This window comes from Pseudophryne corroboree, chromosome 12 (assembly GCF_028390025.1).
Source record: "Pseudophryne corroboree isolate aPseCor3 chromosome 12, aPseCor3.hap2, whole genome shotgun sequence".
Lineage (NCBI taxonomy): Eukaryota > Metazoa > Chordata > Amphibia > Anura > Myobatrachidae > Pseudophryne > Pseudophryne corroboree.
The window spans coordinates 116735379-116750241 of NC_086455.1; the positions used below are offsets into that span (position 1 = coordinate 116735379).

The 14863-nt window shown below is 48.0% G+C and overlaps 1 protein-coding gene across 12 annotated transcripts in view; it reads right to left on the reverse strand.

The window, feature by feature from the left end:
• The window catches only part of MGA (MAX dimerization protein MGA), a 428176-nt gene that overhangs the window by 18663 nt on the left and 394650 nt on the right, over nucleotides 1–14863 (reverse strand). For 11 of the 12 annotated variants that reach the window (XM_063947912.1, XM_063947915.1, XM_063947916.1 and 8 more), the window contains one exon: nucleotides 1031–1165. The exons of the other annotated variant lie outside the window; for it this stretch is intronic. In XM_063947912.1, coding sequence (XP_063803982.1) covers nucleotides 1031–1165 — 135 coding nt within the window. The remainder of the gene's footprint in view (nucleotides 1–1030; nucleotides 1166–14863) is intronic. 12 annotated transcript variants of the gene reach the window in all.

Sequence of the window (14863 nt, forward strand, 5' to 3'; positions counted from 1 at the left end):
CATAATTTTTTTTTTTTTTTTTTAACTACATTGCGCTACCTCCGGTCTGCATCCTTCACACCCCCAGCTGTCTAGATCTCCAGTGTCCCCTAGTGGATGAAAGAGAAAAATGGGCATATAGTGATGAACAAACCAAACCCCTACATGGGAGGAAGGAGCGGACTGTATAACCTGACCAGGAGAATGAGGTATACTGGGAGACAAGGCACCAGTGCTTCTTTCAGAAGAGGCGCTGTGGCAGGCAGTGAATAAAATGGTTGCACAGCATCTCTGAGTGAGCTCGGTGGAGAGATGCCTCCAGTGAGGGAACACGCCAAAGTGTTTGGGAGAGGCAAACAGGGAAAGCCTGCCTCCTGCTTCTGGCATGGATCAAAGGGCAATAGCCACAGCTAATATAGTGCTCCATTGCCTAGAAACTGCCCTGGTGGTCTAGTGACAACCTGGGCCCCCCACTGGCAGCGCCGCTGGTGGTCTCCCTCACCAGCGGTGACAGCCGCGATGTGTACTGGCTTCCTCTTGCATCCGGCTGTGGAGCCTGGCCAAGGTCACTGACCCTATCACTAGTACTGCAGCCGCCGTTGTGGCAGTGAGATCGATCTATAGGATGCTGACTCACTGCCCACTCACTAGCAAGAAATAAAAATAACAGAAATGAAAATATATCAACTAAAATGTAGACTGCTTATATGCAGACCCTGGAAACAGTGCCCTGTGCTGTGCCTTGTAAGCACAAAACTTCACCTTTGGGCTGGGGTACAGAGGGGAGGGATCCTGGGCTGCTGGGAAGAGAAACAATTATTTGGTGCCCAGACTCCAGCTCAGCCACCTTTACCCAGTGTCAAAGCCTGTGTCCCCAATAGATGACCAGATAAACCGTATTAGAACTGGATTTTGGCACTTTTTAAAATCAGCCTTATTGATTTAGGATGTTGTAAGGACTTTCATGGAAATATGGCGGTGCACCAATTTACTTCTGAATGAATTGGAAAGGATTGTTTACGACAAACACTTCAGCGAAATGCATACATACCCGACTCAGGGGGTGATTGTGCCAATGCAGAGATGGTGCCAGGTACAGCAGATAAAGTGATGGGGCCAGGACCATTGCCAATAATACCTTTGAGTTGTATTGCACCAGGAAGCTGAATCACCACAGAAGTCATTCCTAAAAAATTATTCAATTAGATTTCACTTTTAAAAATAACTCAAAATAAGGCCAATGCAAATACATTCAGATAATCACAAGTATCAATTTTAGCCATCATGAAAAATATTTTTTTTTTGGCAGAGATAGAGGGTATACTGTAGCAGCGGACATGTGACAGATTCCTGACAAAAATGGTCATGTGAATTATTACATTATGTACTGTAATTATACGTTCACCAAAAATTATAATATGGAAAATATAAATCAAAAACATACCTATGACTGATTCCATGGGGGAAGGGGGGACGACGACACTGAAACACTGGGTATAGCTAGTTGTGTGATGAGCCTGTTACTTTCACACTAAAACAGGCTGAAATGTGCTCCTGCCCCACGATATTGTGGCTGTCACGGTCTCTAAACTGTAGTTTCAGTTATTTTATAACAAAGCCCAAAAGACAGAGACTTCGTACAGGAAAGGAGGGAAATCAACACAGTCCAAACAAGATCATCGTGATGCATATAAGAAAACCAAGAGCACTGAACAGTTATCCAACATCACAGACGACCAGGTGATTATTCTGCATAGGTGCCAAGTGTAGGCACCATGATTAGCTGTCCACAAAATCTCCACAGAATGAGTAGATTGAGCCATCCTCCATCTAGCTTGCAAACCACTCTTCTGCTTCGCTGTAAACATGTCGTAGGACAGCAGTAAATAACCAGACAAATTTCTGCTTAGAAACCGGCCATACTAGTGCTTAGCATAATCATTAAAGACAAAAATATTGGTTGTATGTTGTATGATAATCCTGTTTCTGTATATTCAGGAATGAAGACAGCCATCTTCATCCAAGGAAAGATTCAAACATATAGACAAAATCCTAATCTAATGTGAAACTTGGAGATCACCTAAAGCAGGGAGGAAGGCTTTTGTCTTAAGCGCAGCCCTATCCTCCCTAAATACTTTAAAAGGGGAATGGCGGAAAAAACCTCCAAGTTCCAAAAACCTTTCCAGTGAAAGCTATAGCCAGCAGAAGATAGAACACTTGGTGAAGTCATATACTTCAGATCTTCTGGTCCCCAATGGGTTAAACTGCTCCAACCGTAAGGACAGAAGAACCAAAATAAGGACGCAAGGGAACACTGGAAGAACGAAAGGTGGCTGCACTTCGTGTACCCCTTGCTGGAACTACATTTACAGGATCAACTTGAGCTGACATAGAAAGAAGACCGACAATGCAGAAGCGGGATGCGGTTATGTCACATTACCGGCGCCGCAAACATTTACTAGCCCGCCGGTCCAACATGGACTATTCCCACAACACCCATAGAGTGGGAATAGAACCTGTGGCAAGCACAGCAAACCACTGAGCCCGTTGGGTGGCAAGCGCAGCAAGCCCACATGGGGCTTTGTTGCGCCAATCCCCAGACCCCCCCCCCCCCACACCTCCCGCTGGCAATCTGACAGACGGGATCCCGGCGTCGGTATGGTGATTGGCGGTCTCCCAACCGCAGGTCACTCAATACCAACCCTGCAGAAACAACTGGACCACTAAGGATCCCAGCTGCCATCTCCTCTTGCAGAATAGAGGAAAAAACTGGCCATGCTGAAGGCTGGAATAGACTGACTTCTTCTGATCACTCCAGAAAAAATAAGAATTTACTCACCGGTAATTCTATTTCTCGTAGTCCGTAGTGGATGCTGGGAACTCCGTAAGGACCATGGGGAATAGCGGGCTCCGAAGGAGGCTGGGCACTCTAGAAAGATCTTAGACTACCTGGTGTGCACTGGCTCCTCCCACTATGAACCTCCTCCAAGCCTCAGTTAGGATACTGTGCCCGGACGAGCGTACACAATAAGGAAGGATTTTGAATCCCGGGTAAGACTCATACCAGCCACACCAATCACACCGTACAACTCGTGATATGAAACCCAGTTAACAGTATGAAACAACAGAGCCTCTCAACAGATGGCTCAACAATAACCCGATTTAGTTAACAGTAACTATGTACAAGTATTGCAGATAAACCGCACTTGGGATGGGCGCCCAGCATCCACTACGGACTACGAGAAATAGAATTACCGGTGAGTAAATTCTTATTTTCTCTGACGTCCTAGTGGATGCTGGGAACTCCGTAAGGACCATGGGGATTATACCAAAGCTCCCAAACGGGCGGGAGAGTGCGGATGACTCTGCAACACCGAATGAGAGAACTCCAGGTCCTCCTCAGCCAGGGTATCAAATTTATAGAATTTTGCAAATGTGTTTGCCCCTGACCAAGTAGCAGCTCGGCAAAGTTGTAAAGCCGAGACCCCTCGGGCAGCCGCCCAAGATGAGCCCACCTTCCTTGTGGAATGGGCATTGACAGATTTTGGCTGTGGCAGGCCTGCCACAGAATGTGCAAGCTGAATTGTATTACAAATCCAACGAGCAATAGTCTGCTTAGAAGCAGGAGCACCCAGCTTGTTGGGTGCATATAGGATAAACAGCGAGTCAGATTTTCTGACTCTAGCCGTTCTGGAAGCATATATTTTCAGTGCCCTGACAACGTCTAGCAACTTGGAGTCCTCCAAGTCCCTAGTAGCCGCAGGCACCACAATAGGCTGGTTCAGGTGAAACGCTGACACCACCTTTGGGAGAAACTGGGGACGAGTCCTCAATTCTGCCCTATCCATATGGAAAATCAGATAAGGGCTTTTACAGGACAAAGCCGCCAATTCTGATACTCGCCTGGCAGAAGCCAAGGCCAATAACATAACCACCTTCCACGTGAGATATTTCAGATCCACGGTCTTTAGTGGTTCAAACCAATGTGATTTTAAGAAACTCAACACCACGTTGAGATCCCAAGGTGCCACAGGGGGCACAAACGGGGGCTGAATATGCAGCACTCCTTTAACAAATGTCTGAACTTCAGGTACTGAAGCTAGTTCTTTTTGAAAGAAAATCGACAGAGCCGAGATCTGTACCTTAATGGAGCCCAGTTTTAGGCCCATATTTACTCCTGCTTGCAGGAAATGCAGAAATCGACCTAGTTGAAATTCCTCCGTTGGGGCCTTTTCGGCCTCACACCATGCAACATACTTCCGCCATATGCGGTGATAATGAGTTGCTGTGACCTCTTTCCTGGCTTTAATAAGCGTAGGAATGACTTCCTCCGGAATGCCCTTTTCCTTCAGGATCCGGCGTTCAACCGCCATGCCGTCAAACGCAGCCGCGGTAAGTCTTGGAACAGACAGGGCCCCTGCTGTAGCAGGTCTTGTCTGAGCGGCAGAGACCACGGGTCCTCTGAGATCATCTCTTGAAGTTCCGGGTACCACGCTCTTCTTGGCCAATCCGGAACCACGAGAATTGTGTTTACTCCTCGCTTTCTTATTATTCTCAATACCTTTGGTATGAGAGGTAGAGGAGGGAACACATAAACTGACCGGTACACCCACGGTGTCACTAGAGCGTCCACAGCTATCGCCTGAGGGTCTCTTGACCTGGCGCAATACCTCTCTAGTTTTTTGTTTAGGCGGGACGCCATCATGTCCACCTGTGGACGACCCCATTGATTTACAATCATTTGGAAGACTTCTGGATGAAGTCCCCACTCTCCCGGGTGGAGGTCGTGCCTGCTGAGAAAGTCTGCTTCCCAGTTGTCCACTCCCGGGATGAACACTGCTGACAGTGCTAGTACATGATTCTCCGCCCATCGGAGAATTCTTGTGGCTTCTGCCATTGCCATCCTGCTTCTTGTGCCGCCCTGTCGATTCACATGGGCGACTGCCGTGATGTTGTCTGACTGGATCAGCACCGGCTGGTGTAGGAGCAGGGATTTTGCTTGACTTAGGGCATTGTAAATGGCCCTTAGTTCCAGAATATTTATGTGAAGGGCAGTCTCCTGACTTGACCATAGTCCTTGGAAGTTTCTTCCCTTTGTGACTGCCCCCCAGCCTCGTAGGCTGGCATCCGTGGTCACCAGGACCCAGTCCTGTATGCCGAATCTGCGGCCCTCCAGAAGATGAGCACTCTGCAGCCACCATAGAAGAGACACCCTGGTTCTTGGGGACAGGGTTATCAAGCGATGCATCTGAAGATGCGATCCGGACCACTTGTCCAACAGGTCCCACTGAAAAATTCTGGCATGGAACCTGCCGAATGGAATTGCTTCGTAAGAAGCTACCATCTTTCCCAGGACCCGCGTGCAGTGATGCACCGATACCTGTTTTGGTTTTAGGAGGTCTCTGACTAGAGAAGACAACTCCCTGGCTTTCTCCTCCGGGAGAAACACTTTTTTCTGGACTGTGTCCAGAATCATTCCCAGGAACATTAGACGTGTCGTGGGGACCAGCTGTGACTTTGGGGTATTCAGAATCCAGCCGTGCTGGCGCAGCACTTCCTGAGATAGTGCTACTCCCACTAACAACTGGATCGTGCCTTTATTAGGAGATCGTCCAAGTATGGGATAATTAAAACTCCCTTTTTTCGAAGGAGTATCATCATTTCCGCCATAACCTTGGTAAATACCCTCGGTGCCGTGGAGAGTCCAAACGGCAGCGTCTGGAATTGGTAATGGCAATCCTGTACCACAAATCTGAGGTACTCCTGGTGAGAATTGTAAATGGGGACATGCAGGTAAGCATCCTTGATGTCCAGGGATACCATGTAATCCCCCTCGTCCAGGCTTGCAATAACCGCCCTGAGCGATTCCATCTTAAACTTGAATTTTTTTATGTATGTGTTCAAGGATTTCAAATTTAAAATGGGTCTCACCGAACCGTCCGGTTTCGGCACCACAAATAGTGTGGAATAGCAATCCCGGCCTTGTTGAAGTAGGGGTACCCTGATTATCACCTGCTGGGAATACAGCTTGTGAATCGCTGCTAGCACCGCTTCCCTGTCTGAGGGAGCAATCGGCAAGGCAGATTTTAGGAACCGGTGGGGTGGAGCCGCCTCGAATTCCAGCTGGTATCCCTGAGATACTATTTGAAGGATCCAGGGATCCACCTGTGAGCGAGCCCACTGATCGCTGAAATTCATGAGGCGGGCCCCCACCGTACCTGGCTCCGCCTGTGGAGCCCCACCGTCATGCGGCGGACTTGGAAGAGGAAGCGGGGGAGGACTTTTGTTCCTGGGAACCTGCTGTTTGCTGCAGCCTTTTTCCCCTACCTCTGCCTCTAGACAGAAAAGACCCTCCTTTTCCCCGCTTGTTTTTCTGGGTCCGAAAGGACTGAACCTGATAAAATGGCGCCTTCTTAGGCTGTGAGGGGACATGGGGTAAAAATGCTGACTTCCCAGACGTTGCTGTGGAAACTAGGTCGGAGAGACCATCCCCAAATAATTCCTCCCCTTTATAAGGCAAAACTTCCATGTGCCTTTTGGAATCTGCATCTCCAGTCCACTGGTGAGTCCATAAGCATCTCCTAGCAGAGATGGATAATGCACTTACTTTAGATGCCAGCCGGCAGATTTCCCTCTGTGCATCTCTCATGTATAAGACTGAGTCTTTGATATGGTCAATTGTTAGCAGAATCGTGTCTCTGTCTAATGTGTCAATATTTTCTGACAGTTTATCTGACCACGCAGCGGCAGCACTGCACATCCATGCTGACGCAATAGCTGGTCTAAGTATAATGCCTGAGTGTGTATATACAGACTTCAGGATCGCCTCCTGCTTTCTATCAGCAGGTTCCTTAAGGGCGGCCGTATCCTGGGACGGTAGTGCCACCTTTTTAGACAAACGTGTGAGCGCTTTATCCACCCTAGGGGGTGTTTCCCAACGTAACCTATCCTCTGGCGGGAAAGGGAACGCCATTAGTATCTTCTTAGGAATTACCAATTTCTTATCAGGGGAAGCCCACGCTTCTTCACACACTTCATTTAATTCATCTGACGGGGGAAAAACTACAGGTAGTTTTTTCTCCCCAAACATAATACCCTTTTTTGTGGTACCTGGATGTAAATCAGAAATATTTAACACCTCCTTCATTGCCTCAATCATGCAGTGAATGGCCTTAACGGGCATTAAATTTGACTCATCGTCGTCGACACTGGTGTCAGTATCCGTGTCGACATCTACTTGTGCCATCTGAGATAGCGGGCGTTTCAGAGCCCCTGATGACTTTTGAGACACCTGGACAGGCACGAGCTGAAGACTCGGCTGTCCCACAGTCGGCATGTCGTCAAATTTTTTATGTAAGGAGTCTATACGTGCACTCATTTCCTGCCATAAACTCATCCACTCAGGTGTCTGCCCCCCAGGGGGTGACATCCCTGCTAAAGGCATCTGCTCCCCCTCCACATCATTATCCTCCTCAAACATGTCGACACAGCCGTACCGACACACTCCACACACCCAGGGAATGCTCAAACAGAGGACAGGACCCACAAAAAGCCCTTTGAGGGGACAGAGTAAGAGTATGCCAGCACACACCAGAGCGCTATATATATACAGGGACTAACTGAGTTATATCCCTAATAGCTGCTTTTCAATAAAATATATATACTGCCAAATTTAATGCCCCCCTCTCTTTTCCCTCTTACTGGTACTGTAGATTGCAGGGAAGAGCCAGGGAGCTTCCTTCCAGCAGGAGCTGTGAGGGAAAAATGGCGCCAGTGTGCTGAGGAGATAGGCTCTGCCCCTTTTTCGCGGCCTATTCTCCCGCTTTTTATGGAATTCTGGCAGGGGTATTTACCTCATATATAGCCCCTGGGGCTATATATTGAGGTATTTTAGCCAGCCAAGGTGTTTTTATTGCTGCTCAGGGCGCCCCCCCCAAGCGCCCTGCACCCTCAGTGACCGGAGTGTGAAGTGTGTAAGAGGAGCAATGGCGCACAGCTGCAGTGCTGTGCACTACCTTGGTGAAGACAGAGTCTTCATGCCGCCGATTTTCCGGACCATCTTCATGCTTCTGGCTCTGTAAGGGGGACGGCGGCGCGGCTCCGGGACCGAACATCAAGGCTGGGCCTGCGGTCGATCCCTCTGGAGCTAATGGTGTCCAGTAGCCTAAGAAGCCCAATCCGGCTGCAAGCAGGCGAGTTCACTTCTTCTCCCCTTAGTCCCTCGCTGCAGTGAGCCTGTTGCCAGCAGGTCTCACTGAAAATAAAAAAATCTAAGACTATTACTTTCTAAGAGCTCAGGAGAGCCCCTAGTGTGCACCCAACCTCGGCCGGGCACGAAATCTAACAGAGGCTTGGAGGAGGGTCATAGTGGGAGGAGCCAGTGCACACCAGGTAGTCTAAGATCTTTCTAGAGTGCCCAGCCTCCTTCGGAGCCCGCTATTCCCCATGGTCCTTACGGAGTTCCCAGCATCCACTAGGACGTCAGAGAAAGAGAGGATTTTGGTTCTTACCGATAAATCTATTTCTCTGAATCCACTAGGGGACACTGAAGATTAGACAGCTGGGGTGTAAAGAATGGAGACCGGAGGTTGCACAACGTATGTAAAAAAATTTAAGTGCACAGCTGGCTCCTCCCCCTTCACCCACCCCATCCCTTCAGTTTGAAAAAATAAGATTTTAAACCTACCGGTAAATCTTTTTCTCCTAGTCCGTAAAGGATGCTGGGCGCCCGTCCCAGTGCGGACTAAATTCTGCAAGGCTCGTATATAGTTATTGCTTACATAAGCAGTGAGTATGCCTTCTGTGTGTGTATGTGTGGGAGCAATGGCGCGCAGCGTTACCGCTGCGCGGTATCTCAGTGTAGATCTAAAGTCTTCTGCCGCCTGTGAAGTCTTCTTTCTTCTTATACTCACCCGGCTTCTATCTTCCAGCTCTGTGAGGACGACGGCGGCGGCGCGGCTCCAGGACGTACAGCGAGGACGACACCTGTGTTCCGACCCTCTGGAGCTAATGGTGTCCAGTAGCCTAAGAAGGAGAGCCTATCAGTTAAGTAGGTCTGCTTCTCTCCCCCCAGTCCCACGATGCAGGGAGCCTGTTGTCAGCAGTGCTCCCTGAAAATAAAAAACCTAACAAAAAGTATTTTCAGAGAAACTCAGTTGAGCTCCCCTGCAGTGCATCCAGTCTCCTCTGGGCACAGGATCTAACTGAGGTCTGGAGGAGGGGCATAGGGGGAGGAGCCAGTGCACACCCATCTAAAGTCTTTAGAGTGCCCATGTCTCCTGCAGAGCCCGTCTATACCCCATGGTCCTTACGGAGTCCCCAGCAGAAATTTAAAGAGAGAAGAGGGAACATGAAAGAAAAAACATTTGTGAAGTAAACAACCATACCATACCGTTAAACATCAACCAAGCAACTATCAAAACTGTTATCTGAAAAACATTTTTGAGCCAAAACAACAAGAACACGCAGGCTGGCAGGTGGGCGTCCAGTGTCCTCAAGTAGATTCAGAGAAATAGATTAATGTACCAAAAACCTCTTTTCTCTGTCATCCACTAGGGGACACTGGAGATTAGACAGCTGGGGACGTCCCAAAGATACTCCCATGGGCGGGGGTGCTGTCGGAAGCCTGCAAACCAAACGGGCAAAATTTGAATCCCTAAACGCAAAAGTATAACATTTGTAGAAGCAAGTGAATGTGTGTGCGGAGGACCACGTCACCGCTCTACAAAGTTGGCCAGTAGAAGCTCCTCTGGCAGCCGTCCAAGAAGCCCCTACCGACCTGGTGGTATGAGCACCCACCCGAAACGGGACTCTCTTACAACTGGAGATATACACTCGTCTGATGGTGAGTCTCATCCATCTGGACAAAGTTTTTTGTAGCTGGCCAACCCCTCTTGGGACCATTATACAGCACAAACAACAAAACGTCTGACTTTCTAAGGGAGCTCGCAGCCTGTACGCAAACCCTTAATGCCCTGACAACATCCAATGAACAGTCCCCTTCTGACACCTGAAAAGATGGGACCACAATTGGTTGGTTTATGTGAAAACCCGAAACCACCTTAGGCAAGAACTCTGCTCTAGTACGGAGTTCCGCCCTATCCTAGTGGAAAACAAGAAAGGGACTCTTACAGTATAGGGCTCCCAATTCCGATACCCTCCTTGCCGAAGCCAAGGCAAGCAGCAAGACAGTCTTCCAGGACACTTATTTAAGATCTGCCCTTTCCAAAGGTTCAAAAAGGTCAGATCTTAAAAATTCTAACACCAGGTTTAAATCCAACAGAGCTGTGGGAGGACGAAAAGGTGGTTGTAGTCTCAACACTACCCGTAAAAATGTCTGTACCTCCTGTAAGGACGCCAGACATTGCTGGAAAAAGATTGAAAGTGCAGAGACTTGTACTTTTCAGGATCCCAACCTCAGACCACCGTCCAAACCAGCTTGTAGAAAGCGCAACAATCTGGTAAGGGGAAATTGTCTGGGGTTCCAAAATTGTCTGGGGTTCCAACCCTTAGGCTGGCACCAATTCAAGTATTTCTTCCAGATTCTATAATAATATTGTGCTGCAGTAACCGGCTTTCTTGCCACTAACATGGCAGGAATAGCTGATTTTGGAATACCCTTTTTCCTTTAGTATACTGGTCTCAAGAACCACGCCGTTAAACGCAGGCGGTTCAAGTCTGGGTGTAGAAATAAACCCTGTGACAATAGATCTTCCCTCTGCGGTAACCTCCAAGGCTCCTCCGCTAGGAAAAAAGAACAATATATACAGCGCTTAGAGAACTGGATATGGATATCCATATCCAGTTCTCTAAGCGCTGTATATATTGTTCTTTTTTGTTAACCATAGGGGCTAACTACCCCTTTCTAACAGCAGCTTTAACGAGAAGCATCTCACCTTAACAAGCGCCGAACTTATTACCTTGGTAATTCCTTCCTCTACAGCTCCTCCGCTAGGAGACCACTCAGATCAGAGTACCAACTTCTGCGAGGCCAGTCCTGTGCCATCAGAATTACCCACGCTCTTTCCTGTTTTATCTTTTTTAACACTCTTGGTAATAAAGGAAATGGTGGAAATATGTAAACCAGATCGTAAGGCCAGTGAATCGCCAGTGCGTCCACTGCCTCTGCTGCTGGATCCCGTGTCCTGGTCACATATCTCGGAAGTTGACGATTGTGATGATATGCCATGAGATCTACCTGTGGTAACCACCACCGAAGACTTGGGGGTGTAGACTCCACTCTTCTGGGTGCATGTCTTGATGGCTGAGGTAATCTGTCTCCCAGTTGTCCACACCTGGAATGAAGACTGCCGGCAAAATTATGTTGAGCTTTTTTGTCCAAGACAGAATCATTGTAGCCTCCTTTAAGGCCATCCTGCTCTTTGTTCCTCGACGGTTTATATACGCCGCTTTCACATTGTCCGACTGCACTATCACGCGCTGTGCTCTTACTAGGCTCTCCGCTTGAAGTGCATTGTAGATGGCTCGTAACTCCAGCACATTTATCAGTAATCTGCTCTCGTACTGAGACTACCTCCCCTGAAATTGATGGTTGCCTAGAACTGCACTCCATCCTCTGAGACTTGCTTGCGTTGTCAAAATGATCCAATCCCAGATTCCAAATCGTTTTCCCACTGATTGTTTGGTGGTCGGTCCACAAGAACCTAACAAAATTCTCGCTTGGGATGACAATCGAATTTTCCTGTGAAGACACAGGTGCATACTTGCCCCTTGTGCGATCAGGTTCATCTGGAAAGGTCTTGAGTGAAGTCTGCCTTATTGAATCGCTTTGAAAGATGCTACCATCTTCCCTAGAAGCCTTATACAAAGGTTTAGAAACACAGTCTGATTTTGTAAAACCTGGCGAACCATGTTTCTGATGTCTTGAATCTTATCTTCCGGGATGAGACATAAGAATTGAATTCTTTGGGTTGGTTGTAAATTGGATTTTTTGAAGTACACAATCCAACCGTGTTGAGTCAGGACCTGATAAGTTATCTGTGCTTCCCGGATGAAGATTCCCGGGGACGGGGTCTTGATAAGGTCATCCAAATAAAGTATTATTGTTACCTCCATACCATAATCTTTGTGAAGATCCTTGGAGCCGATGACAGGCCGAACGGTAGTGCTCTCAATTGGTAGTGGTTTTTCTACACAGCAAACCTCAGATATGCTTGATGTGGTGCCCAAATTGGAGCATGTAGGTATGCATCCTTTATGTCCATTGACACCATGAATTCCTGTTGTTCCAACCCTGCAATGACTGACTATCGATTCCATCTTGAACCGGTAAACGGTCAGGAATTGATTTAACAACTTTAAATATAGAATGGGTCTGACTGAGCCATCTGGTTTGGGTACCACAAAAAGATTTGAATAAAACCCGTCCATTTCTGTGGTACTGGTACCGGTACTATTACTTCTGTTAAAAGCAAATTTGGGATTTTTGAAGTGAGATCTTGGAGCTATGGCAACTAAGAGCCCACCTTGTTGATCCACCCCCCTCCTATCCCCCAGCCTAACCTATCATAGCGCGCATTAAGTCTATCTAAATTGGTCGCTACTGAATAATTATAGTCATCTCCCTTGCCTGTCATATACTGGCAGGGAGGGCGCTGCTCACCCTTGGTTTCCGGAGCTCGCCTCCGGCGCCGTATTATTACCGCTAAGCTCCCCTGCGCTTCGGTTCCCTGTAGCACTGTCGCCGCCTCCACTTCCCCCGCCTGTCCGGGTCCTCCTAAACGCTTTCTCCTCTGCATGCTGGACTCACTGTCGCGCCTGCCGCGGTTAAAGCCCAGCGTCTCTGTTGGTTACCATCCGGTCCAGAGATATCAACTCCTGGCGCCAGCTCTCCGTAACTGCTGCGCTCGGTGGGGGAATGCTGTTACCAGCGGTGCTAATCCTCACTGTGTGTCTACACTGCGGGGAAGGAGGGGGTTTGGGGTTGGGTGAAGGGTACTTGATACCACCACTACTCACCCTTAGTGAGTAGCCGAACCCTTCCACCAGGATCTGTGTCTCACAAGTAGTCCAGAGAGTACCTTAGTGTAACCTGGCTCCCTCCTTTAATGAAGTGGGATAAGGGCACTGCAATCCTAGCATACACTTCTTTATGGAGCCAGCGCTTCCTGATGTACTTCTACCTCCTCAGCACAATTTTTCAAACTGGAGGGATTGGGGGATGGGGGGGGGGTTTGGGGGGTTGTGAAGGGGGAGGAGCTAGCTGTGCACTTCAAAATTCTTGCATACATTGTGCCACCTCCCGTCTCCATTCTTCACACACCAGCTGTCTAATTTCCAGTGTCCCCTAGTGGATGACAGAGATCACAGGATTTTGGTACTTACCAGGTAAATCCTTTTCTTTGAATCCATAGAGGGCACTGGAGTACTCTTGGGATATGGACGGCTTCCGCAGGAACAGGGCACTAACACTCCTCCCTCCATACTCCCAGAGTACCTCAGTGTTTTTTACTGAGCCGAACAGGAGCGATAGAGAGGTTGACAATGGAGAATTACCTATAACATAACGGACAACCATAAAGTTGACACATAACGTAACTGACAACGAAACAGTTGACACCATAACCGATAGAACTAGAAAATTTCAACCAGTCGGTGAGAGTGTGTTACCATAAGATCCCCTGAGCTTACTACAAACCAGGTAAAACTGCTCTGGGTGGGCGTCCAGTGCCCCCTATGGATTCAGAGAAAAGGATTTACCTGGTAAGTACCAAAATCCTATTTTCTTTTTCATCCACTAGGGGTCACTGGAGTACTCTTGGGACGTACCAAAGCTTCCCCCGTGGGCGGGAGAGCTGTTTGGCACCTGTAACACTAGGCGGCCAAAGCTATATGCTGATGCCGCAAAACGTATCAAACTTGTAAAAGCGCACAAACGTGTGCACTGAAGACCATGTAGCCGCACGGCAAAACTGAGTCGTAGAAGCTCCACGACCAGCTGCCCATGAAGTTCCCACAGAACGTGTGGAATGAGCTGTTACTGATGTATGCGGCTGTAACCTAGCATTAAGGTAAGCCTGACGTATAGTCAGTTTTATCCATCTGGATAAGGTCTGCTTAGAAGCTGGCCAACCCATCCTGGCAGCATCATAGAGAACAAACAACGTATCCGTCTTACGAACTGTAGACGTTCGGGATACATAAACGCGTAATGCGCGTACCACATCCAAAGTTCCAGAATGTCCTGTCAACACAGGAACTACTATTGGTTGATTGATGTGAAAAGATGACACTACCTTTGGTAAGAAAGCGGGATTCGTCCGAAGTTCCGCTCTGTCATCATGAAACACCAAATACAGTGGCTTGCATGACAAGGAACCCAAATCTGAAACACGCCTTGCCGAAGCTAAGGCTAGAAGAAAAATTGTTTTCCAAGTGAGAAACTTTATATCCACTTGCTGTAAGGGTTCAAAATATGAAGACTGTAAGAAATCTAAAACCAGATTCAAGTCCCATGGCGCTGTAGGTGGAATGAATGGAGGCTGTACTCTGAGGACACCTTGTAGAAAAGTGTGTACCGACGGCAAAAGAGCCAATCGTCTTTGAAAATAAATTGACAACGCAGATACCTGCACCTTTAGTGTAGATAAACGCAGTCCTCCATCTAACCCCGTCTGTAGAAATAACAAAAGACGGGATAACTTGAAAGATGAGGTCGGAAACTTCCGAGCTTCACACCAACCTATATAGGCACGCCAAATTCTGTAATAATGAACTGCCGTAACCGGCTTCCTAGCTCGTAACATGGTTGGTATAACCGATACTGTAATGCCCTCTCTTCTTAAGAGGGCGGTCTCAACAGCCACCCCGTCAAACGCAGCCGCGCTAAAAATAGGATTTTGGTACTTACCATGTAAATCCTTTT